The 27,115-nt window shown below is 41.2% G+C and overlaps 1 protein-coding gene across 1 annotated transcript; it reads left to right on the plus strand.

Annotated features, from left to right (window-relative positions):
• Positions 1-8,149: 8,149 nt before the first annotated feature.
• On the plus strand, positions 8,150-9,663 carry LOC123129882 (uncharacterized). Its single transcript, XM_044549858.1, has one exon. It carries the CDS (start codon positions 8,315-8,317, stop codon positions 9,287-9,289), a length of 975 nt encoding a protein of 324 aa, XP_044405793.1. The 5' UTR covers positions 8,150-8,314; the 3' UTR covers positions 9,290-9,663.
• The last annotated feature ends 17,452 nt before the right edge of the window (positions 9,664-27,115 follow it).

Genomic DNA, 27,115 nt, shown 5'->3' on the forward strand with positions numbered 1-27,115 from the left:
GGAAAGGCATAAATACGTATTTATTATACAAGTTATTGATTGACATTTTTTGGATTCCAAGATCTCTCCCTGGCTTTCTATATATACAGGATTTTATGTGGATGGAGGAACGATGTTTTACGCACGAAATAGGGTTTCCCCCCGCTTTAGATTATAAGACAATAAGGGACGATGTTTTCATTGTCTCAGCCGCAAGCATTTCGCCAAGGATTACGAGGAGCCGCTAATGTGTTGGCGTTGCTACAAGGATTTTCATGTTGCCAATCAATGCCATGGCCCTCCGCCGAAGCTTTCATCCCCGGTGCCTCCCTTTGGTCCTCGGCTCCGTGTTGGGGTTCGCCTTGACGCGCTGGCCAGCCATGCTACTAGGCAGCGTTCGTAAGCTGAGGCTCTCTTAGCGCCACCCCTTGGAGATCGCTCGGCTCGTCATGTGGACTGCTGCATCTTCCCTCACGCTTCTGTTAGGTTCATTAGGCCCTTTAGTACACAAGGGTGGGGACTAAAAGCCTCCTCCTCCTTTAGTACCGGTTCAACACGAACCGTCACTAAAGGGCCAACACGTGGCACGAGTCAGCGGGGCGGAGAGACCTTTTTTATCGGTTGGTAAGACCAACTGGTACTAAAAGATTTGGAGGTTTTTGTTTTATTATTTATTTTTCCTTTAGTTTTGCGTTTTCCATTTAATTTTTTCATTTTCTGGTATTTTATGATACAAGGTATTATACATGTTATGCATATATATATATATATATATATATATATATATACGGTTTAACGAGATATATATATATATATATATATATATACGGTTTAACGATATATATATATATATATATATATATATATATATATATATATATATATAGAGAGAGAGAGAGCCACCGAGGTGTTCCCGAACTAAAAAAAACCAGCCCACCCCCAGCCCTGAAGGCCCGACCCACCTGCCCACCTCCTCCCCACGCCCTTCTGCTGATCCACCCCATGCCCTTCCCCCGATCCCGCCGCAGCCTCCTCCCGGTGCGCCGCCCCCGCTCCCGCCTCCTTCCGACATGCCGCTGCCCCTGCCTTCTCCGCTGCGCCGCCGCCCCCCTCCCACCGCGTCCACCTTCTTCCGCCACCTGCGTTGATTGCCCCCCGCCCCCGAAACCGGCCACCGCGCCGCCTCCGCCCCTGGAACAGGCCGCCGCGCCGCCTCCGCTGGCTGATCGGGCCAGTGCACCGCCTCCGTCCCCGGATCCGGCCACCGCGATGGTCTGCCTTCCACGGCGCGCCACCACCCCATCTTCTCAAATCTCAATTTTCGAAGAGTTTGCAAATTTTCATCAAGGAATTGCTTTCCTGGAAGGGTGGCAAAATAAACAAAATTGATATACTGAAAATTGTACTTTCAAAAGCATTTTGAAGCAGTGAATTTGTTTTTTTTTCGGTCAAAACTTCCAAAAATGTGTTTTTCATGGTGAAATTTTGCAATCCCATAGATAATTTGTCAATGTTTGTCACAAATAAAAAATGCAGATTTTTTTTGATTTTACTGTCCACCCAAGCTCATTTGAGTTCGGGCTGAGAAGTTGACTTTTCTAGGTAATCCCTGTCCCCTCCATCCTTGCCCGATGCGACACGGCAAGGCCTTGCATGTGAGGTCTTCTGACTTTGCGCCGATTGGCCAGACGACCGGCGGTCCAGCAGCGTTCCCGTCTAGGATCCTATCCACGGGAGTCAGTGACAAGGCAACACGAAACCACGAGCACAATCTTGACCGGCCGGAGGTACGCCAGCTCCTCCAGCACCCCATGTGAATTCTCATCCATCCATCTTAGGCCCTGTTTGATTCATAAGTCCTAGGACTTTTTTTAGTCCCAACTTATAAGTCCCAAGTCCCTAAAAAGTCCCTACCTGTTTGGTTCATGGGACTTATAAGTCTCTATAAGACCATATTACAACTATAAGTCCCTATAAGTCCCTCCTTGAGAGTCTTATTTCATAAGTCCCAAATGCCCACTTTAAGTCCCTATAAGTCCCTCCTGTTTGGTTTAGATGGGACTTATAAATAAGTCCCTAGACCAATAAGTCCCTGAAAACAAACACCCTCTTAGTCCATGATGGGACTATATAAGCACGCACGGGGGTATGGATCCTCCATCCAGGTAATGGAAGGGAGTTGGAGTGCCCAAGAGAAAGCGTGAAGCTGCCTGCCGGCCATGGAAGTAGTTGTGGAGCTTCCACGCGGTGGTTAGGGCATTTCCAACAGCTATAAGATAAGTGTTGGTAAACTTGTCATTTAGGACATAGTGATAATATGTCATGTAGTAAATATGGAGAAAGAGCAAAGCTGTATGTAGAATAACCAACAACCTTTGCACAAGCTTCAAAGCAAAATAAAGAGTAATCACATTTATTTTTTCATCATCTATTGGATAGCTTAGATACAACCTATTAAAGTATTTGTATGATAGCTTGTTTGTTGGTGACATGGACATTTTATCAACAAGACAAACATACAATCTATTGGAGATGCCCTTAGATCGTGCTGTGACAGTTGCAATCTTCCCATGTTGGGCCCATGATAGAGTCACAGAGACGCCGCGAGGGTGGTCCCGTGCAGGCGCAGCAAACACAACACCAACCTAAGGTAAGCACATCCATCCATGAACCATCGGCGCCATATACATCGCCCTCCTCAAGTTTAGTGGGAGTGAGGTGGGGGCTACGGTAATGGAGTTAAATGCATAGAACCACCACATTCGTTTCACAATTAGCGAAAACCATCAATTTATGATTCGTGACATTTTGCACCGCTCCGAATTTCTGACAATGACAAAAAGCACCGATGGAAATGCTAAGCGTTCTGATAACATCACTAATAGGCCGGCCCAACCCATTAGGCTGAGTTGGTAGAATTTTTTTTCCCTTGATACGCCCCTGTCATCACATCGTCGTCTTCTCGATCCAGCAATCACCAAGTGGACAGATGCTAAGCGTTTCTTGCAATTGAGAAGCTTGACAGGTCCCCTCTGGCTGATCTGATGGATGCGGCTATGAGTATATCTAGGATGATCCAAAATTTTAATATTGCAAAGATAAGTCGGACTGCCAATGGGATGGCACATGAGATTGCTAAGTTTAGCTTTAGTACCAGGTCTGATGGGATCTTTTTAATTCTGTTCCGCCCTGCGTGGTATATGCTGTAACGAATGATTGTAAGAACTTTTATTTGGCTTATTAATTAATATATGGGGTGTTTTTTTTAAGAAAAAAACAAGTGGACAGATGTTCGAGGCCTGCACCGACGACCAATAGTCCTAGAACTATATCATATGCGCGTGCGTGCCAAGGAGGGTGACAGATGAGCAAAAGGGGGAGAATCTTGCATGCATGCGTGTGTAGCCTTATACTCTACCTCATGCGCATGCGCTCATTGATCCATTGTTTCAAGGATTGCCGCCGTCATGGGATCTTGTTCAACACCTTGCGCTAGTCCATCTCTCCAGATCTTGGAAGCTCACAGGAGCCCTAGGTCATAAGCGCGGCCACGATCGGGTATGAGCGAGAATTCAGAGGATCGAAAATATATAGCATGTGACTGAAACTAGTTTTGCCGATTCTCATATAACAATGATAAGTAACTAGCGCTCCACTTGAATCCACGCGAAATATGCGCGGGGACTGGGCCTAGCGAAAGAGACGGGCCAGCCTAATTACAAAAATACCTTGTTGTAATTTTTATTTATTAATTTATCTCGTGTTCCCGTGAGATCTATTTATCCAATCTATACAATTTTATCTATCTTTTTACCCCTGAGAGATTGACTACCCCTCTCTTACGTCGGGTTGCAAGTATTTGTTCTTTGTGTGCAGGAGCTGTTTACATGGTGTTGCGTGGTTCTCCTACTGGCTTGATAACCTTTGTCTCATCACTAAGGGAAATACCTACCGTAGCTGTGCTGCATCATCCCTTTCTCTTTGAGGAAATACTGACGTAGTTCAAGCTGCATCATCATCTTGCTTATTGTGATGTTCTGTTTCTTGAAAACTTAATACATTGAGATGCATGCTAGATAGCGTTTTTGTGGTGGAGTATTAGTACTAGATGCAGGTGGATCAATGGTCTACTTATCACGAACGTAATGCCTATATGAGATTGTACTATGAATAATCTAATCATAAATATTGTGATTTAATTGTTGTGTAACTGTAATTTATTTACCATGCCATTTGCATGTTTACTAGAGAGATACCACTAGTCAACATATGGCCCCAAGGTCTATTCTCCATTAGTAAATTCTTTTGCAAAATTGCTACTTCTATTTTTTTGTCTTGTTACATTGCTATCAGCTATCTTTATCACTTGTAGTTTAATCTTGTAACTAGACAAGTAGATTGACAACCCTCTTTCCATGTTGGGGATGAGTGTCTGTGTATGTGTGTTTTGCGCAACTACTGTTGACCTTATTAGCTCGGGAGACTCCTAGTGCATTGATAACTTTGGTTATCTAACTGAGAAAAATACTTGCTACCGTTCTGCTTCACCCTTATACTCGGGAGAATCCCAAAAACTCATGTGGGAGTGAGCAGCCTTTTGGGCCCTCAGACAGGCCTGCTGCCGGGCTCCTTGTAGACGAGCCACCCCCGGTGTAGTACATCGTCGGTCTTGAATCAACATGGTCAAGGCAATAACTTCGTCCATGTACGCGGACACGAACATGTACGCGACCGTGACTAACACAGAAAGGCCAACCACCTTATACAATGTAAAAGGGTGACGGCCGATTGTAAACTGAAGCGCGCAAATCAATCAATCAACCTATGTTTCAATCTACGTCTTCTTCTTCCTTTGTCATGCTTCGGTTGAAGTATCGGTTGGACTGTCTTGCGTATCACGCTTCCGGTTGGTCTTTCTTGCATATCGCGCTTTCGGTTGGCCTGCGTGGACGCTTACGGTTCATCATCCTTGCTCTCCAATCTTCCATGTGGCTTTTGCGATTGTGTTCGTGGGAGTATGGATGGGAAAGCCGTTGTGCCGGGAGGAGCAGGCCCACTTCGCAGTGAGGTGTGTGTGGGAAGGAGCGAGACATAACAAGGCAAACACACAACGACTCTCTCTCATCTCTCCCTTTCTCTCTCTCTAATTCGATTACCCACCCACTAAGCCCCTGAGGTAGGAGCGGAGCAGCGGGCTGGTCAAAGCCCTAGCCTTTTCCGGTCAAACCAAATCGATCCCCATTCCCCGCCGCGAAATTGACTGCGCCTCATGTCATATATTTTAGGTAGAATATTATTTACGCGTTAATTATATAACTAGAGTTGTTAATGATATTTAGTATGATATTTTAATGCATGCTAAACATGTTGAGTGCCCACGATTGGAGCACTCTCGTTCATTGGGGACCAAGTTTAATGGTCGAGATTAATTGGATTTAGCCCTTTGGGTATTGTTATACTCCATTTGTATGTATAAAGATATAGATAGATACTACATGCAAGCTGTAGTTTCCTGAAGTAAATATTTCTATTATTCACAGCTAATAAATGCTTCCAATATAGTAAAGTAGGCTTCACAATTTCTAAAGATGGATGATTTAGCGGACATATTTCACGGAAGTATTTGCTCGTATGAAGAAGGAAAATCCTGCATGTTCTCGGGTGGTCATTTTCTATCCAACGAAAAAGAAAAAGTTAAACTTTTATTCCCGAAGATTCCTACTCTCTACTGCTGCCCAAAATGAAACCGCAACATGACAAATATAACGACAACAGAGATACTTATTTTTATTTTTTTGCACATCATACATTATTTATCCAATCAAAAGTTCAATTTGATGGGAATAGGGTAGGTGAAGGAGGGGTTTCCATCGCCACCATGCCTGCAGGTTTGTTGCACTCAGCAAGGCATGACGGAAGGTCTATGTAACACTGATTCGTCACTTTGCAACAGTAGTCACCAAGGACTGGTTTGTCTATAACGCACAACCCGTGTAAGTTGATCTTATCCTTATCGATGCCATCGATGATTCGACCTATGGAATTAACAAATAAACAATGGACATTAGTATGAATTTGGATTGATTAATAAATAACCACCACATGGGGGAAAAACAACCCCCTGCACTAGCAAAATACCTACTTCAAGAAAAAATAAGAAAATTGTTACACATGTATACGTACTGTAAAGAGTAAATATTATCAAAAGTAGAACTAACTATTTCGTATCCCCCGCTTAGATTGTGTTGTAGTTGCATGACATATGAGAAGAAGAAGTAGAGCCTGCAGTAGGACTCTCGCATGGATGGGAGTAGGGTACTTGTCCATCTAGATTATGCGACGCTATAGGGACACTTGTTTCAGGAGATCTACAAGATGATTTTTCCACCCTCACATAATCATGTATATATAGGGAGAGATAGAGCGAGAGAGATCCCATTCCATTGTAAAACAGTAGGGACATTAATTTGTATAATAAGCATGGTATTATACCTTCCTATATATAGGTTTTTTTTGTACAAATCTTCATGCTTATGGTGGATAAAAATAAATGCAAATTACTAACTACTATTTATTATTAGTTGTTGATTGCTTTTTGGGATAGCGAACCGCTCATGCCAAGCGGTACTATTTATTATTAGTTGGATTATCACCATTCTACTTTAAGAAGTGTTTCCAAATTGTACTGACTTTTTTCAATCAGAAAAATTATGTGTAACACAATTTCAAAATTACAGCTTTACTCTGATCGATAATGTAGCTTCTCAGAGATGCTACTCATCTATTAATTTTTTGGTCAAGTTTGATGGGTTTTTATTTAGAGGAAGTGGCGTCTTGTTGTGGGTTCAATCTTGTGGTGATATAACAAAGTGAAAAAAAAGGGGAAAGACACGTATTGTATTATTGCCACTAAGGATAAAACAACAGGGTTTCATCATATTGATTGATGTCTTCGTGTCTACATTATGTCATCTTGCTTATTGATGCTTTGATCCTTGCAAACTTAATACATTGAGATGCATGCTGGATAGCGGTAGAGTATTAGTAGTAGATGCAATTGGATTAACAATATACTTATCACGGATGTAATGCCTATATGAGATTGTGCCGTAAATGATCATAGTCATAAATATTGCAATTTTCTCGTTGCCCAACTGTAATTTGTTCACCATGTCATTTGCCTGTTTTCGAGAAATATACCAGTAATCAACCTATGCCCACTAGGTCTGTTCTCCGTTACTAAGTTCTTTTGCAAAATTGCTACTTCTATTTTTGCCATGTTACATTGATACAAACTATCTCTACCACTTGCAGTTTAATCATGTAACTAGGAACACAAGGGGATTGACAACCCTCTTGTCATGTTGGGGACTAGCGTGTGTGTGTTTGTTTGTTTGTTAGCTCGAGAGACTCCTAGTGGATTGATAACATTGATTCTCTAACTGAGGGACATATTGCTCCCGTTCTGCTTCACCCTTATACTTGCGGAATCCCAACAACTCCTGTGGCACCGAGCAGCCTTCTTGGCCCTTGGACAGGCCTATTGCTGGGCTCCTTGTAAACGAGCCGCCCACTATGTAGTACACTGTCGTCCCCGAGTCAACAAGGCCAAGGCAATAACTTCGTCCATGGACATGGACACAGACACAAACACGTAAAACGAACATATACGCGGTAGTGACTTACACGGAAAGGCCATATATAACGTAAAGGGTGATGGCCGATTGTAAACTGAAGCCCGCAAACCAATCAATCAATCAATCGGACCTTTGTTTCAATCTACGTCTTGTTCATCCTTTGTCACGGCTCCCATTCATGGGCAACCCCCGCTCCTTACAATTTCGCCCGTCGATCGACGATCGAGCTAGAGGCAAGCGAATTGACCTAGCTCAGTCAGTCGTGGCCATGAGCCCTGAGAGGGTCCCTTTTGGACGAGCGGGGCTTGTGGTTGGAAAGTCTCGGCTGAACTGTGTTGCGTATCGCGCTCCGAGTTGGCTCTCCAACCTTCCATGTGGCTTTTGGGATTGTGTTTGTGGGAAGGTGGCTGAGAGAGCCGTTGTGCTGTGAGGGGCGGGCCCACTTGGCAGCGAGAGAAGCCGAGCCAAGGACACAACGGCTCTCCCCCTTTCTGTCTGTCCACTTCCAGTTGGATTCCCCACCACACCACACCCACTGAGAGTGAAGAGTGAAGACTGAGCTGGGAGCGGAGCGGAGCGGCGGGCTGGTCAAAGCCCTAGCCTTTGTCCGGTCAAACCAAATCGATCCCCTTTCCCCGCCGCGGAATTGGTCTCGCCTCCGGCCCCCGGGCGGCGGCGGTGGCGGTGGCCGGCGGGCGATGAATCCCGACCTGTCCCGGTGCGCCAGGCACCCGTCGCAGCCGCCCTTCACCGGCTTCTGCTCCGCCTGCCTCCTCGAGCGCCTCTCCGCCGCCGCGCTACCGGCCACGCCCCCGGCCCCCTCCCCGTCCCCCCTTCCCCCTCCTCCTCCTCGCCCGGCCGCGGCGGCGGCTCATGAGGGGGAGGGGCGGACCACGCTGCTCCGGCTCTTCCAGCTCCACGACCAGCAGGACCGGCCCGCGCCGGTCGGAGCTGGAGACCAAGATCCCGAGCCCAGGGCCGAGCCGGAGCCGCCGCCACCGCTGCAGCGGAAGCGCTCCCTCCGGCAGTCCTGCGAGTGGATCGCCTGCTGCGAGCACGGCCACGACCCCGCCTCCTGGCTCCCCTCCCGCCAGTCCTGGGACGCCAACGACTCCGCCTCCGCCTCCGCCTCCGCCTCCGCCTCAACCTCCGCCGCCGCCGCCGCCGCGTCCAGCACCACCGCCCCTGCCTCGGCCTCCGCGCTCGTGCTCCACCCCAGCACAAGCAAGGCCTCGCTCAGGCCGTGGTGGGACCGCACCCGCCGGGCGGCGAACCCGGTGGCGGGCTTCCTCAGCAGATCCCTGTCCTCCCAGTCGTGGCGGGAGACGGACGCCGCGGCGAGGTCCCGGGCGCAGGGCCACGCCGCGGCCCGGGTCAACGGGGGCAGCCACTCCGTGTCGTCGTCCGCGGGCGGCGTCGACTCCGAGGTGTCGCCGGCAGACTCGCTGCACGCGCATGTACATAGCGCCGGCCGCCGCGACTCCCTGCTCAGGAGGTTCTACTGGCTCGGCCGCAGCAGCAGCGTCCACTGCCCGTCGCCCCGCCGGAGCCCCGACACCGGAATGCTGCGCTTCCACCGCACCCCTTCCACCACCAGGAGCAAGACCCAAGCGAGGAGGCGTCTCCACCTCTTTCCTGCTCGCAGTCACAGACATCAGCAGCAACAACATTAGCCATGGACCGAGAAATGTTTCTCCTGCTGCAGGCTCAATGTGTCCTGGTCCTGGTGTAAAGGCCATTCAAGTTAACCAAATGTTGCTCTTCCATGTTGTCACAAGGATGTTTCAGGTTCACCATCAATTCAGAAGTTGTCTTGGTCGTGGTTTGCCGATATTTCGCTGCTGGCGACAGTAATCAGGCTGCCATATTGGACAGCATCGCGACCGACGGTGCCTGTGAGTGGAAGACGCACGCCAAAATGTCCCCTCATTGGTAACTTGTAGGTGTTAATAATTCGTCCCATTCTTTGTACTATGTATGTTATACAATAAACTGCTGGATCCAGAAACTGAAATAGAAGCTGATAATAGCTGACCCTGTTCGTTCATTCTTAAGAGTTATGGCTGATGGGTGGAAATTCTTCTGCTGGTTTTTGCTGTGGATGGAAATTCTTCTTTCTCTGCTTGCAGTTTATCCTGATTCCTGAATGAATTCCCTTTTCTCCAGCCATGCTACAACTGATAAATATCTCTTGCATTCGCCTGGTTATGACATTTTCACCTGTTTGTTGGATACAGCATGGAACCCAAGGTTCTTTTCTAGTGGTAGTGATGGCAGAATCAACTGTCAACTTAAAGAAGCCTGATACTGGCTCGCAATGATATGGTTCATTCGTGTGGATGGGTTTTACCTAATTGTAGCCTATTTTGCCCGTAGTGCTCTTCTCTCTTGCTCTGGTTCACTATTCTTCTTCTCTGATGCTGGCTCATTTGTGTGGATGAATTTTAGTTAGTTATAGGCTATTGACCAATCTGGTCATTTTTGTTTTACTGCATGACATTGCTACAAAGGTGGGCACATCCAGTGATTACTTACCCATTACTTTTTGCACTGATTTAACAGTCATCCAGTGAAATATGTGTTGGCATGCTACTATCATGTTAAAGAAGGGCCTTTTTATGAACCTTCTGTTGTGAACTTTGATATCTATTATGTAATTATTAAGACAAGAGGCAAACAAGCCATTATGTTCATCCACACAGATTAAATTATCTTGAACATTAATTTTAGATATCAAAGGCTGAGATTAAACATATAAGCGTTACATACAAATATTGTTAGATAGAACCAATTGAAGGTGTCACGTACAAAAATAAGTTTTCAACCATAACAAAAATGAATAAGTACAACCGGCTGTGTTTAAAAAAAGAAGTACGGCCGGCCTCCCAAGGCCATACATACTCGGACTCTTAGCATACGCTTGCGCATCGGCAGCCTCGGGTTGCACAACGCCTCATGTTACCTCTTCCATGTGGACGCCACCGACGTCCTCATGCACGCGGCCGCCGTCGCTGACAACGCTAACGCCAAAATCAATCAAAGCAAGAGCTAGCTAGGTATGTACTTTTCATGACATTATACTAGCACATATGCCCGTGCGTTGCAACGGGAGAGATATTTTGTTTACGACAAGCATCAAGGAGTTGCGGTCTTCTCACTGGACATGTTTGGCCCATGAAATCTTGATAGTGGTGGGGTTGGTAGGCGTGGTGGCGAGCACCCAACTCATGCCTTTTTCTTTCACGTCCGCCTCCATGTCGAGGTTGTGCATGCCTCCTCATTTGGTGGATGTGTGACGACCATCGGGACACGGTCCTACGACGGTGTAACCGGATGAATTACTAATTGCTGCGCATAAATCCTCTCTCACAAGCATAATCAGGCATGAATGTCCCTTAATTACGACGATTTATTCTCCTTGATTATTTTAGTGCTCGTGTTAATTTTTTTTGAAAGCCCGGACAGTTTTAAAAAGTGTGAACATTTATTTTTTGAAAATTCCATAAAATTTTGGAAAAACACAAAAAAATAGAAATAGGAATAGTTATTGAAATTCAAGAACAACATGTTGAAACCATCAACCTTTTATAAAAACACAACATTATTGATTTTTTCAAAAGGAGAACATTCAGAACAATTTAAAAAAATGTTTTCTTAGACACAAACATTATTTTATTTTTGTGAACTTTTCACTAGAACAGAAATATTTTTTGAATATTGAACATTTTATAAAATATTATTTTTATAAATAAATCTGGAAAAATTCAAAAATAGAATCTATTTTAAATGGCAACATTTTTAAAATTTTGAGGAAATTCCGAAACCAGATTTTTTAAGTTTCTAATATTTTCGAAAACAGGAATAAAATGTTGTAATGCTGATTTTTTGGGTATTTGAACAAAAAAATAAATTCTGAATATATATATATATATAGTGTGTTTTTATTTCAAGTAAAATAAAAAATGGGAAAAGGAAAGGGAAACACAGGCACAAAAATGTAGTTGCAACGGGCCAGGCCAATCTTAGACGACCTGTGCGTACCTTCAACTATTTGTCGCCGCGTGCAGCAAATAAGGTATTTTTAACGCATGGGCAGGATAATTACTGGCTTGGCTTTGTTGGGCTGGAGTGCGCCCGGCCGAATTGCGGAATTCTGGAGAAACTTTTTGTCTTTTCCAGTAGATGCACAAAAATTTAGTACCACCTCACATACATAAAAATTATTTTCGACGGTGAACGAATAAAAATATTGAAAAAACGCACAATGATTTATTAGTAGGTATAGATAAGATACTCCCTCCGTCCCATAATGTAAGACGCCTTTTGACTCTATTGTAGTGTCAAAAAACGTCTTGTATTATGGGACGGAGGGAGTAGATAGAAGACTTACCTTGCAACCAGCAGAGTGAAGATCGATCACAGCCACCGCTAGCTAGGTAGCTACTTTTTAATTTTTTTCCGGATATCTAGGTACGTACTGGAACATAATATGTATATGTTTTTTAACACACCTATTTCTGTATAATACAACATAGTCTATATAATTTTTCAACATCTCAACATTAGCTTTGTGAAACAAATATCCGTGTATATATCATGTTTTGACTGTGTCTTGACAAGCCTATGATTTTTTATAACTTACTTAACTATGTCTTGACGTACACCATCATAAAAGAATACCTAGGTATCACTTATTTTATTGGCATGAATAGGATTATATTTAGATACGTGAAATATCAATCATGTCAGGTGCGTGTATTGTTTGATTTATACCGCTCTCTTATTATTCCCTAGAACTAATTTTTTATTATCTACATGCCTAGCACTTCTTTGTCCTACTTTATGGAATTGGTATAAAAACTAAAAATTAGCAATTTGGAATTGATATAGGATCCACATAAATCAATCAACTGAACAAATATGTCTTCCTTATTTCTTAGACTCCGATATTACTCAGGACAATAATCAGTACAACGGTCAACTGGTCACGTATAAACAGGTATGAATGCATGTCATATTACATACGTGCAAACATTTGGAGCTTGTAAGATAAAATGCTCCTGAAAATCATGAGAAAAAAAAGCACATATCCGTCTCGCAAACTACTGCAGAAAGGAGTGTTCATATCACAAGCTATGGCAGCAAGATAGGATTCCCGACAGCAATAGAGGATGACATCGTATATGATGGCAGACCTTACTATTTCTTTAGAGAAATGTCAGCAGCTTACTTGACTTTGTGTTCCCATCTTTCTAATTCAGTCTGACCGTGCACCAAGGAACTCATTAGGACTATGCACTAGAGAAGACCGTCTTTCACTATCTTTATAACCGGATGTGATGACGAGGAGAGTATCTTAAACTGGAATCCCATAAATTTTAATATATCATGATGTTTGAAACAGTTTATTAGCACCTTTCTGCTTTTTACAGATTTCTCCAAAATAATACATGGAATAAAAAATATGTCACCAGCAAGGAGAGTATGTTAATGCATACCTATTGGCGATTGTGGTTTTAATGCAACCATCATTTTTTTTATCTTTGTAATCGGATGTGATGATAAAATACTGACGAGGACAGTATCTTAAAGTGGAATCCCATAAATTCTAATATACTTTATCTTTAAAACAATTTATTAGAGCCTCTGTGCTTTCTTAAAGATTTCTGCAAAATAATACATGGAATAAAACAGGAGGGGCATTGTACCAAAGAAAAAAGTGGTAAAATGTTTTTAAATAGTCTTAATATTTTTGTGGATGTTCGTGTTAGTGTTGCCAGTATGCTTGACAATTTTCACACGACACAAAGCAATAGTTTTTCATCGGTGAAAAAAATTGGGTTGACATTTTGCAGTAACATTTGGTTTTCATTTTGTTTTTTTTCTATTTTTTGTACAGGACAAAATGTTTAACCTTTTTTCCTAAAACTATGAAGGTAACATTCGGATGTGACTATAATACATAAAAAATTGTTGGATATTTAGGATTACATATTTAAAATACTGATGATGAGTATTGAAAAAAATACAATAGCTTTATGTGAATATGTTGGTAGATATTTCCAACAAAAAATATATATAAAGCGAACTCGCCAGTACATGTATGATACATTTATACCATACTAAACAATTTACCAGTCCAAGAATATGAATGAGTAGGCGTACACCAGCCGAAAAGCAAGGAATGAAGGGCTGAGGCTTTGGTTGATTCGTAGGTATAGATCACAAGGATTCAAAAAATTATGAGGGGACCTTCCAGAGAATAATGTTATGTTATGATATGCTTGCAATGTTTTTTCTGGGCACTGCTTGAACTATTGGTGTTCTTACATGTATGGTAAAGAACTCTTTGTCAGGATTGACAGTAACATGAATTGAATTAAGGAGATGAAATCGGGGAAATAATTGTGGCACGACCATGCTACAATATTTCTCCGAAGCTTAGAGCTACAATAATTTAATAATATATGTGTATTCCTAACAAATGTGATCACATAAAGGTGTTTCTAATGCATATGTAGTATCATTAAGCATTCTCAAGACATGTTTTGAATTGAATTTACAAAATATATTTATATATAACTCATTACCAAAACATGAGCCTTACCGAATCATGGCAAACCATGCAAATAAATTCTTCATGTACAGCTAAGAAAGATTCAATAATGTACATTTTCAAAGTATTGGCTAAATATAGAAGTTATAAATAAAACTCTAGCCGCGCAAATGCGCGGGTCACACTACTAGTTTTGTAGATAACTCATGGACACACACTGCTGTTTTGCTGTGGTTAGAAACTCTTCTTTCTCTGCTTGATAAGCATGTAAGGTGTTAATAATCAGCCTCATTCTTCATACTATATATGTTATACAATAAACTGCTGAAAGTCTGACATACGAAAACAGAAGCTGATAATAGCTGACCCTGTTCGTTCATTCTTCAGAGTGACGACTGGTGGACACTTTCTGGTGTTTTCCTATGGCTTCAAACTGACGGACATTCTTTGTACTATGTATGTTATAGAATAAATTGCTGGACTCTGAGGTACCGAAATATAAGTTGATAATAGCTGACGATATTCGTCCATTCTTCTAAGTGACGACTGATGGACACTCCCTGCTGCTTTGCTATGGCTTCAAACTTATGTGCATTCTTGGTACTATGTATGTTATAGAATAAATTGCTGAACTCTGAGATATCGAAATAGAAGCTGATAATGGTTGACAATATTCGTTCATTCTTCAGAGTAATGACCGAGGGGCGCATACTCTGCTGTTTTGCTGTGGTTAAAAATTCTTCTTCTATGCGTGCAATAGTCCTGAATGAGTTCCTTCTGTCCAGCCATGCTATAGCTTATAAAGATTATGAGATTTCCACCTGTTTGCTGGATACAGTTTGAAACTCAAATTCCTTTTGATTGTCAACTTAAAAACTCTGATTCAGACTCACATAATAAGCTTCAGCTAATTGTAGGCTATTTTCCAATTTAGTCATCTTTGTTTTATTGGCACGTCCAGTCAATACTTACTTATGGCTTTTTACCTGATGTTCTCAATGATGTAACTGCTTTTTGGAACTGACCAAGAATTACATTCCTCACAATATTGCCTCCACCTTGAGATGTCGCTTCCAAAAACGGAAAATCACGCAAAATCAAGGCCGCTCTTTTAGCTAGATTGATTTTCTATCTCTGATGAACGCCCTATAAGTTCTACACAAAGCTATCTTAGCAAGGTCAATTGTATCCCATTATCAAATATTGAGCAAGTACATGTACAACAAATTATTGAATCCTATATACTCCCTCTGTTCTCAAATATTTGTCTTTCTAGAGATTTCAACAAGTGACTACATACAGAGTAAAATGAGTGAATATACACTCTAAAATATGTCTACATACATATGTATGTTGTAGTCCATTTAAAATGAGTGAATATACACTCTAAAATACTCCCTCTGTTCTCAAATTTCAAAAATTCATTTAATATTCCTGGAGATCAAATAATGTTCATAAAATTTAAAAAATGGTACAGGTTTCAAAAAATATTCCAACGTTCAAGACTAATTCATGAGTTTATAGAATATTCATGTATTGTAAAAATGGTTATGATATTAATTTTTTTCTAATTTGAAGAAAGAAGTAATATTTTCTAAATGTTCCTATATTTTTTAATTTAATAAATGTAAATAAATATCATTAATTTTCAAAAGTTCCTGAATTTGAGTTTTTTCATAAATTTGAAAGGTGTTACAACATTTCAAAAAAATCATGATTAAGGAAAATAAGTTGGGTTTAAGAAAATTCATTGATTTAATAAAATGTTGATAACTTTTTATAAATATTTTGAATTTCAAAATATAAATATGGGTAGTGGAAAAAGACAAAATGAAAAAATAATAGAAAGAAAAAATGAACAAACAGATAGAAAACTGACAGAAAGAAACACAGAAAAACCCGCTTCAAGGAAGGTTCCAAATCTGATGGGAGTGATACACTAATAAAAGGGCAAAATGGGGTGGCCCATCTAGTAGGGCAGCACTCAGTGAGGGTGTGTGTTTGATGGGCATTTGCCGCCTGACGCAAGGAATAGCTTTCATGTATTTTGAGTAAGAGCATTTGGTGTGAAAATTTATAAAAAGTATTTTTACTTCACAAGTTTAAAAATAAAGAAAATTGTTAATCATCACTTTGAAATGGAAAAAACTACTCTCTCAGTCCGGAAATATTTGTTTGAGATATGGATAAAAACGAATGTATCTAGAAACAAAATACACTAGATACATCCATTTCTCCGACAAGTATTTTCGAACGCAGGGGTATATATTAAGGAGGAAATATGCTCATGTTTGTGCGTACCAAATTTTCATTGTGTATTGCATATTTGAAAAATAATTATCTTGTGTCTGTAAAATGTGCATCACATATTTCTAGAAAAATGCTCTCTATATATAAGAAATAGGAAGAAAAACCAACAGAAACATTAAAAAAGGGGAGGTGGGATTTATTTCTAACCAGTCATTTAAACATTTTAGTGAGACAGAGACAGAGAGTATGGTAGAGCTGAGTTGGGTGTGAATTTTCTTGTTGTTGATAGCCCCTCCATCAAGTGAAAAGGTGCTGCTTTCGCAAGGATTTTACCAATCAACCAATGGTCACTGTAGCACGGTACCTGGGAGTAGGAGAAATAGATTAAAATATCCCCTGGTCTATACTTTTTAGGCGTTAATTTGTCCCATTCATTGTACCATGTATGTTATACTCAGATACCAAAATAGGAGTTTATAATTGCTAATGATGTTGCTTCATTCTTCAGAGCTATGAGCCTCTGACACACTCTGTTGTTTTGCTCTGTTTGAGAATTCTTGTTCTCTGCATGAAATTGGTCCTGAATGGATTTCTTGTGTGGATTGTCTACTGAGAAAAAAAGATTGTTTACTGGAAAAGTCAGAACCTGCTTGGCAATGATATATAGTTCATTTGTGTGGTTGAGTTTCAGTGAGTTATACGCTATATTAACCAACCTGGTCATCTTTAATTTACTGGCATGACGGTCCCTCCGTTTCTAAATATAAGTATTTTTAGAGATTGTAATGCAGACTAAATACATAGCAAAATGAGTGAATCACACTCTAAAATATGTCTATATACACCCGTATATAGTCCTTATTGAAATCTAAAAAAAACTTATATTTAGCTAGATTGATTTTTTATCCTGATTAACACCCTATATGTTCTACACAGAGCTATCTTAGCAAGGTCAAATGTATTCCATTATGAGATTGAGCAAGTACATGTAGAAAAAAAATATTGAATCCTTTATAATATGGGAGACACATTTAACATGAAAAAAGGTGAAGAAGCATAATGCTATTTGTTTGGTAACAAGCCCCACATAAATATTTTACATATTTTAGAGTTTCCTATTTGCGTATACCTAATCATAAACTAGAATCTTTTCTGAAGATATTTATGAGACCATATCTTTTAGAGATGCACACACATATATGTATATAAAATATGAGCATGTAAGTATCATAAATTAATCTACGAAGGCATGCAATTTTGTGCTTTAATATTATTGTTCACATGTTATAGAGGTTTGATTCAAATATATCTTTAAGGCACAATGTAAATCAAATACAAAGTAATATAACTTTGATTACAATTGTGAATAACTATTTATACAGGTTTAACAACTGTTCATGATTACAATAGTATCATAAATAATACTACTGCAAATATTTAGACAACATTGTGATCTGATTAACTACAATAATTAAATTTCAAAAGGTACTATGATTGTGATTTTTAAAAAGTTATGACTAAATATGAAAGTTTACAATAAATATTAAATTTCTTTTCGCACTACATCCACCGCCCGTAGAATTCTAGTTGTCTCCTCCTTCTCTAGCCTATCGTCATCTTCATCTGACACTTTCAGTCGTGCCACTGTTGTAGGAGCAGAGGATAGCACCAGTAACGCCACCACATACAACAATATAAGCAAAACCGGTCCATGTCGCTCAGCGATTCACTCTAGCGAGGGCGCCTCCTGTAAACACCCGAACCACTCGTCGCCACTCCCCGTACTCCTGTATTTCACAGAATAGCCAGAATTTTAACAAAATTCTAAATTCCAAAGGAATTTTCTGTTTAAAGAGTCTTCACAAATAATTTTTTTCATGAATTTTATAAAATATTACCAAATTCGAAAAATGCTCAATATTAAAAAAAATGTTCAAGAAATAAAGAATACTCTCAGATTTCTTAAAATGTTCCGATTTTATTTATATATATTTTTGATATACCTTAGATTTCAAAATGTTCACAAATTTTAAAAAAAGGTATGAATTTGAAAATTGTTACTACGGTTTAACAAGTGTTCACAGTTATAAAATAGTCATGTATTCTTAAAAAGGTAATGATATTTAAAATGTTTCCGAATTTCAAAAATGTTCGAAATTTCAAAAGATGTTCATAATTCCTTAAATGTTCCTATATTTCAAAAAATGTTCCAAATGCCAATAAATACTTCATTAACTAGAAAATTCCCGGATTGGATAAATATTCCGTGAATTTGGGAATTGTTACATTATTTCTGGAAATTCGTTACTTAGGAAAACAAATTGGTTCTTAGAAAATTTTCTGATCAAAAAAATTCCAATTTTTTATAATTAATTTGAATTTTAAAATATAAAGATGAAAATGTAAAAAGTAATATAATATAAAAAGGAAATGAAGTTAAAAAATTACTAAAGGAGAAATGAAAAAACAAAAAGAAAACAGAAAGAAAGAAACCCAGAAAAATACCGATTCAAGGTTGGTTCCCGTATCATCCCAAAACTAATGGAAAGCATACATGGATAAAAGGGCAAAATGGGGTCGCCAATGTAGTGGAGCAACACTCAGGGATAGTGTGTGTTTGATGGGCATCTGCGGCCCTACACAGAGAATAGGTTTTCCCGTATTTTGAGTAAGAGCATTTGGTGTCAAAATATAGATTTTTTTTACTTCATATAGGTGAAATAATAATAATTTGTTAATCATCATTTTGAAATTAAAAACTATATATTATGGGGGGAATATGCTCACGTTCATACATTCAAAACTTTCATTATGTATTAAAACATATTACTTACATAGTTGAAAAATAATTGTCATGTTTATGTAAAATGTGCATCACATATTACAAAAACAATGCTCTATAGATATAAGAAATAGGAAGGAAAACCAATGGAAAAATTCAAAAGAGGGAGGTGTGATTTATTTCTAAACAGACATATAAACATTTCACACACACACACACACACACACACACACACAGAGAGAGAGAGAGAGAGAGAGAGAGAGAGAGATAGAGAGAGATAGAGAGAGAGAATATACCGATAGCCCTCCAGCAAGTCAAAAAGTGTTGTCTTCGCAAGTATTTTACCAGTGGTCACTGCTAGCGCAGTACCTGAGACTAAAATGTCCCATTCTTTGTGCTATGTATGTTATACAAGATACCAAAATAGTAGTTTATAATTGCTGATCATGTTGGTTCATTCTTCAGACCTATGAGCCTACGACACACTCTGTTGTCCAAAACCGGTGAGGAAGAAACCCAAATTGGGCCAGCCCATATAAAGCACCAAGTGCGCAAGGGGGTATGCGGTAGTTCGCTATTTAGTGATCCATCAAAAAAGGCTCGTTATTCGGCGACCTATCAACCAATAGGACTGGCCATCATGCACCCTTGTGCCGTCGAGCGAGAACGGGTACGTGAATGATTCTCAACCCTCTTTTATATAATTCGGCCCGCAAGTGAACAGAAATGGCCCAGAGCCGAAGGCCCAAACCATCCAAGGATGCCATTACCTAAAATGATTTCTATTTTCATGCCCCTGTTTCCTTGGTTGTGCTTACCAAACCAATTCAGTAATTATTAAATCTCACACCAAAACAGGTGCTCAGTCCAGTAATTACTGAAACCATTTCATCATATCTACAAGCACAACTAAGGAACCAAGGGCATGAAAATAGAAATCCCTTACATAAAATAAAAAAATAAATTGATGGAGTGGCGCCTCCAAGGAAATCAGGAAGCCCCTAGTCGGCGCTTCAGGCGCCAGCCCATGTAGATTCTGAATTCAGTCTGGTTTGCCTGGCTTGCTCAATCGCATTTGGGAAAAAGTTGAGCAAGAAAACAACAAAAAATCATGAATTAAAAAATGTTCACAAAATTTGAAAAACTTTCATGACTTTTAAAAATGTTCATCGAATTGAAAAAAGTTTGTCAAATTTGAAAACTGTTTATGGATTTTTTTAAAAATTATCAAACTTGAAAAAAGTTAATTGATATTGGAAAAAGGTTATAGATTTGAAAAAAATATTGATTTTGAAAAAAGTTCATCGATTTTTTAATTTTTATTACTGATTTTGAAAAAAAATCATTCAACTTCCAAATGTTCATTTCAATTAGTAAAAGGAATAAATAAAAAAATGAATAGAACCTTTCCAATTAAAAACAAAAAAACAAAAAAGAATACAGATAGGAAATGGTGTAATTGAGCTTATCAGGTGAGGATGGTGGGGCGGTTAGCGCAGCTAACAAAGGACCAGTAGGTAGCTTGTTTGAGACCTACTAGCATACTTTTTTGGGGCCTTAAAAAGGGAAAAATAAAGCAGGGAAGATGGCCGGCCCACCGCGGAGGAGAGTGTTCGCCCGTTCGCAAAACTTGCTGTAACGGGCGCCTGAAGCATTGAATAGGAAATGCCAGGAAATCACCAAGCATCCCCATGATACAAAAAAGGAAATCACCGAGCAATCGCCTACAAACTCCGCCCCTGACGACTAGCTCGCGGCAGCGGTGAATGTGGGACTTTTGCAGTGATGTTGCATGGGCAATGGCGCTAATCCTCTGCTCGGAAGCGGGGGGAGGGAGAGTAGTACACCATAGATGGCTGCTCTGCACCATGGCAGGGGATTCGGGCAATGGTCGTCGGCAAGGCTGTACGCGCATAGACACAGTGATAATATGTTTTTTCGATTTTGTTTGTTTCAGGTAGACCAGCCTTAAATCAAGTCTGTACATAAATGAAATGTCCCTGTGCTCCAATGAGGTTAATCCCATTGTCATATTAGTCGCCGCAACCTCAGATTGTTGCAACCAAGGTTTCCCCTCGCTCTCTCCCCTAAATTCTCTTGAAAAACATCCATTCCCCTCGCAGAATTCTTGATAGCATGTTCTAAATAAGCCCGCATTCACTCCCTAACTACTCCTAAATAGCTCTTTATTCTAATTACTTCCTAAATAAATTAGTTTGTGTCATAGTACTTCACCCTAATCTCTTAATTTTAGGCATGCGACTTCATAGAAAAAATTGGCAGCCTATTCTTATTGTCGCGTTCAGGTCAGTAGTGTATAGTGAAAATTGTGGTGGGAATAGCACCAATCAACCATTTTTCTAATTAAACATAAATACACAATGAAATGCAAATATATTAACTAGTTCAGCCATGTAGGTAATCACAACAATGTCCATTTTACACTGTATAGAGGCTACATAAGTTCGGTATGAAAAAAGGAACACAATGAGTTAACTTTGCAAATATGCCAGTTCACCTTGAATAAAATACAGATGTGCACCGTCAAGATTTCAGTTCGCTTATCAAAAAATAGAAAGTTGGTTGTCTAAAGAAAACCGGAGAACCAGACTAGCAGTTCACTAGGTAACACCATACAAGTGCACTTGTTAGAAAAAAGGTTTATGCATCAGTTCAGACATGAAAGGCAAATAGTTTCAAAAGAAGAAAACTTGATCAGATAATGAAACTGATTGTGCAATTCACTTAGAATGTGTTTGAACTTGTATGCAAACTCATGGCTTGTTATGATTAAAAATCATCATTTCTTGTGTTTCTTTGTTGTCAAATAAAAGATAATGTACGTGTGATGTCTAGTTTCTTCTTTCGGTTCAGTTCACTATCTAAAATCCGTTCAGTTTAATTCTTATGAGTCATCCCCACAACGCATCGTGCAGCCACCGACCTCCTCTTGTTGGGCCACACCACCACCGACCGGTCCACAGTGGTTGCTGGCAGCCATCCAAGTTCAGAGCTGATGGTAGTCCTCTGCATGTGTCAACGACACTCTCACGACAATCTCTCTCTCTCTCTCTCTCAATCACTCACTTTGCTTCTGCTATTAAAATGCATACATGTGTTCTGCTAATTGAGTAGTTCGGAAGATGTGAAAAAGAACACGCTCTTTAGGAGTTCAGTACAATTTATTATTCCAGTTCAGTTTGAAAAATCTTATTTTAACCCTGAAATATACATGGTTGGCAAAAAGATGACTATAGTTGTTATAGCAAAAAAAGTACAAACTTTCTAAATGTTTATTTTTTGAACTTCTCCAAATTAATATACATGAACTTGATTATCTTTTTAACAGTACTTACATCATCTCATTGGAATTTGTTTGTGCTTGTAACACAATCAGTTCAGATCTCTAGAGACCATAAATTTGTTGACAAATATGTATATTAGTTCAGTTTTGTTTTGCTACTTTGCATGTTATGTTTGACCACTATGCTAGTGTTGATGTTGCTGCTTCTAGGAGTCCTAAATTTATAGAGGTTTTACATTCTTTTTTGGTTTTTGGCTTTTGTTTTTCATTTTTCATCTCTTCTTTGTCCCACAGAGAAGCATCGCTGGTTGGGATAGTTCAAAAGATAGAACTGGCAAGTTCTCGGGAAAGAGCCTTTGCTCAACAGTTGTATGAACTTGTGTATGACCATGAAGTAGAAGAAAGCAAAAAATTAGTCCAGCTGATGGACGTGGAGGTGATTTTTGTATCTAAAATCATATGTGTTTTTCTATCCAATTGATTGTTTGTGTTGAAGGTAGCAAGGAAAAGCTACAGGAGAAAATTTGTTGTTCTAGAAGTGAACTATGTTTTTGTCAAAATTGTGTATGACCGTGAAGCTGTGCATGAGTATGTAATGTCTACGGTAGGTGTGTGAACAGAAAGAAAAATCATGTATGTTGATTGATGAAAGTTCAATGTAAAATAGTAGTTCACATGGATAATCTTTTTCCGCTCTGGTGTACCAGTTCAACATGTATTATATCCTCAATACATAATGAAACGCGGAAAATGTTCAAGATGTGTAGAGAGAAATTTGAAACCAGTGCAAACAAAAATATAGCATTGGTCCTGACTTGAGAGACAATAAGTTCGAGAAAGAAAAATTGTAGCAGTATATCTAAAGGAAAAAATCAACTTAAAAAGGAAACACGAGAAGATTCATGATTAAAAAAAAGTAATAAGTTCAACATGACACCCCAAATAAGTTCAGGAAAAAAGCACATAAATTCTGAAATATGCTCAAAGTTTAGTTAAAATCAGAAACCACATTGAAGTTCATGCACCACAGTTAGAAAAGTACAATAACAAAAAAAATTGAAAATTGGAAAATTTCAAGTTCAGTGATTTTTTTAGCACTTTGTGACTGTATAAATCAAGTACGACAATGTCAGTTTAAAATCTGCACGGATATCAGTACGAGTATTCTGTTTTTTAGACAAGAAAACAGCAGGATCCGTCTTGCCGAATTCAAAATTACTCTTAAACGGTTGCGAATTTGAGAAAATGTTCAACATGACTAAGTTTCACATTTTTAATAGCTTTCCAACGTTATATTATTTGCCCCATTTTGATAATTTTTTAAAAAAATCACGTTCGAAACCAAATTTCATCGTAATTGAATTCGTATTTGAACTGTAAGGGATTAGAAAAAAATTTCCATACGCAAAAGTTGTGCATTTTCAATAGCTTTCCAATGCCGTATCGTTTTTATCATCCAACAAACCTTTTGCAAAAAAATTCCAAAAATACATTTCACCCAGAATTTTATCGGTTTTCAAATTACTTTTAAGCCATATAGAATCTGAAAAAACATTTTATATGTGGAAGAAGCGGATTTTCACCAGCTTTCCAACACTATCACATTTGCTCAGTTTTGAAAAATGGTTTGGAAACTAAGTCCAAAATACGATGCCCATTTTTGATTTTGAAAAAAAAGGTTTTCTAAAAACCACTCTTAAACTGTGATGATTTTGCAATAGTTCTTATATGACTTGTAATGTACCTACATGAGCTTTTTAACGATATATTACACGTCTCATTCCGATAAAAATATTCACAATTTTTTTAACTAGAGAGGATGATTAGTTCGATGAGATGAAAATTATCAGTACAACCGCTTAAAACCGTTAATTCAAGTAGGTAACAGAATAATATTATGTTATGGAAAACAGAATAGCTCGGATGTGCGCACACAGTCGAGTCGATCCGCCACCACGACGTGCTGGCCAACCCGGTCACGGTCATGGAGGGAGACGGATGCCGTGACGAGGCGAAGTCTCGGGCGCAAGGCCACGTGGGCATCACCGCACTCCATATCAACGGGGGCTGCCACTCCGTGTCATTATCCGTCGGCGCGGGCCTGCTCAGGAGGTTCTACTGGCTCAGGAGTGAAGTCTGTCTTAAATATTGACTAGCATTGCCACACCTTGCCACACATTTTTGCCAAGCTTGCCTAAGGTTAGTTCATCAAAATGAGAGCCACAAGTTGGCAAGCCTAAGGGAATCTTGCCACACTTTTTGTGTGTATGCCATGTGGGGTCCAAATGTGGCTTGCCTAAGGTGTGGCATGAACCAAACACTCACCTAAGTTGATCAAACTTTCCTAACCTTAGTTGTGGCAATCTTTGGCTAAGTTAGTCACAAACCAAACAGCCCCTGAGTTTGTAGAGCGAGACACAAATGAACCCTCACGTGGACACAGGGAAGGTGTTCTAGAAAATATCACAGAGGACTAAGGGCCAGTTCTTTTGCTGGCTTTTTTGGGCTTCCAGAATAAGCTGCCCCCTACCCAGCTTATTCTAGAAGCCGAACCAAATTTTTTCTTTTAGAAGCTTACTAGTCATTTCTTAACTATTAGGCTTCTAAAAATATAATTTTGGTTGGGCTTCTAGAATAAGCTGGGTAGGGGGTAGCTTATTTCAGCTTATTCTAGAAGCTAGCAAAAGAACTGGCCCAAAGACCGGCGGAAGAAGATGCACAGTGAGCCACCAGCAACCGCATCCAAACCAGCAGCAAGCGCCAACCTTGCCTCCATGCACCCCGAACAGTGCCTCCAGGAAGGGCCGTCCGCAAGGGGAGCTGGAGCTTTCGCCACAGTAAAGCAAGGCGACGAGAGGGAGGGTACCTCAACGAGGCCTCCAAGAAGGGAGCCGACGCAAACCCATGGCGCCGCCATTGTCGTGGCCGCCGCCGATGACCAAGGGTTTCCCCCGGTCCTGCTCCACACCCCGACCACAAGGCCACAGGAATGACCAGAGGGGCGCAAGCCAGCGGATAGGAATGGAGGTCTTCGTTAGAAGCAGGAGCGCCAACTGGCGGGGCACCCGGCCATCGCAGAACTTGTCCACCACAACCTCACCGCCTGCGCGGCCGTAGTCACGGACTAGCACCCACGGCCGCTGCTCGCCGCAGATTCGACGCCGTCCATGCAGCCCGGGGCTGCTGCCTCGGCTTCCACCCACAGCGCGCATCACCTCCACTGCCAGCAAGCATCCCCGCCACAACCACCTGGGGCATCACCAACCACCAAACCACCCTGAAGAAAGGAGCGTGTCTACGGCATCCCCACAGGCCAGATCTGGCCGGAATCGAGGGCCAGCAGCCACCCGAGCACCGGATCTGGCGACTAAGGGATGGCAGCGGCAAGCCTGAGCAGGAGCAGGGCCGCCTCTCTGGCCCACAACGGGGTAGCCGGATCGAGCAGAATGCCGCCACGAGGACCACCACCGGCTCCGGATCCGGCGGACGGGCGGGACCAGGAGCATCTAACGGGATCCACCGCTGCCATAGACGGGGGGAGCGCCACCGCAGAAAAGGGGATCGGGGCGAGGTCGACGACCAGGGAGCGTGGGGGGATTGGCCAGAGCAGAAGGCGTGAGGGGACGCCCCGCCGCCGCCCACCACCGCGCGGGCCAGGCCCGGCGACGGCCACCGATGGCGGCGGGAGAGGGAAGAGCTGGGAGGAGGGCCTTGACGAGGCGGCTAGGGTTTCACCACCGAGTCGCCCAGAGAGGACGACGCGGGGGTCGGGGATGGGTGGATTATTCTATAAGCATGTAGGCTCGTGTTGTCAGTGAGAGCAATGAGCAATCCCGGTCGGGATTGTCCTTCCAAACAGGTGTACATTCGGTTTAGGGTTACAATTGACCGGGGTCGATGAGTACAAGGTATAAACTTCAAGGATTTACTCCCTTCATTCCAAAATAGATGACCCAACTTTGTACTCCCTCCGTCTGAAATTACTTGTCGCACAAATGAATAAAAATGGATGTATCTAAAATTAAAATATGTCTAGATACATTCATTTTTCCGACAAGTATTTCCGGACGGAGGAAGTATTTAACTTTGTACTAAAGTTAGTATAAAGTTGAGTCATCTATTTTGAAACGGAGGGAGTAGATGTTAGGGTTAGTTTGCGTCACAGTCTACAACTTCAAGGTGCAAAATAGACTTCACTCCTGGCTCGGGCGCAGCAGCAGCGTCCACTGTCCGTCTCCCAGGCGGAGCCCCGACACCGGGATACTGCGCTTTCACCACACTCCTTCCACCACCAACTTGTCGCGGGGCGAGGAGTGCCGCGCCATCTTTTCCAGTTCCGCGCGTATCTCACCGAGATCAACCCGGAATTGCCCCATAGCCGTATCCACTCCGGGGCGCCACGCCTCCAGGTCTTGCACCACCGGCTCCAAGGAGGCCAGCGCGGGCTCGATCTTGGCAACCGTTGACTCCATGTTCTCGACCGCAGGAGCCATCCGATCCAACGTCTGCTGGATTGCGAGGAGGGCCTTGGCGATGCCGCTCCGCTCCGCCGCTGCTTCCTCCAGCTGCTTCTGGATGTCTGTCCCCGCCATGATCTCCTTCAGGCT

This window comes from Triticum aestivum, chromosome 6A (assembly GCF_018294505.1).
Source record: "Triticum aestivum cultivar Chinese Spring chromosome 6A, IWGSC CS RefSeq v2.1, whole genome shotgun sequence".
NCBI classification, from domain to species: domain Eukaryota; kingdom Viridiplantae; phylum Streptophyta; class Magnoliopsida; order Poales; family Poaceae; genus Triticum; species Triticum aestivum.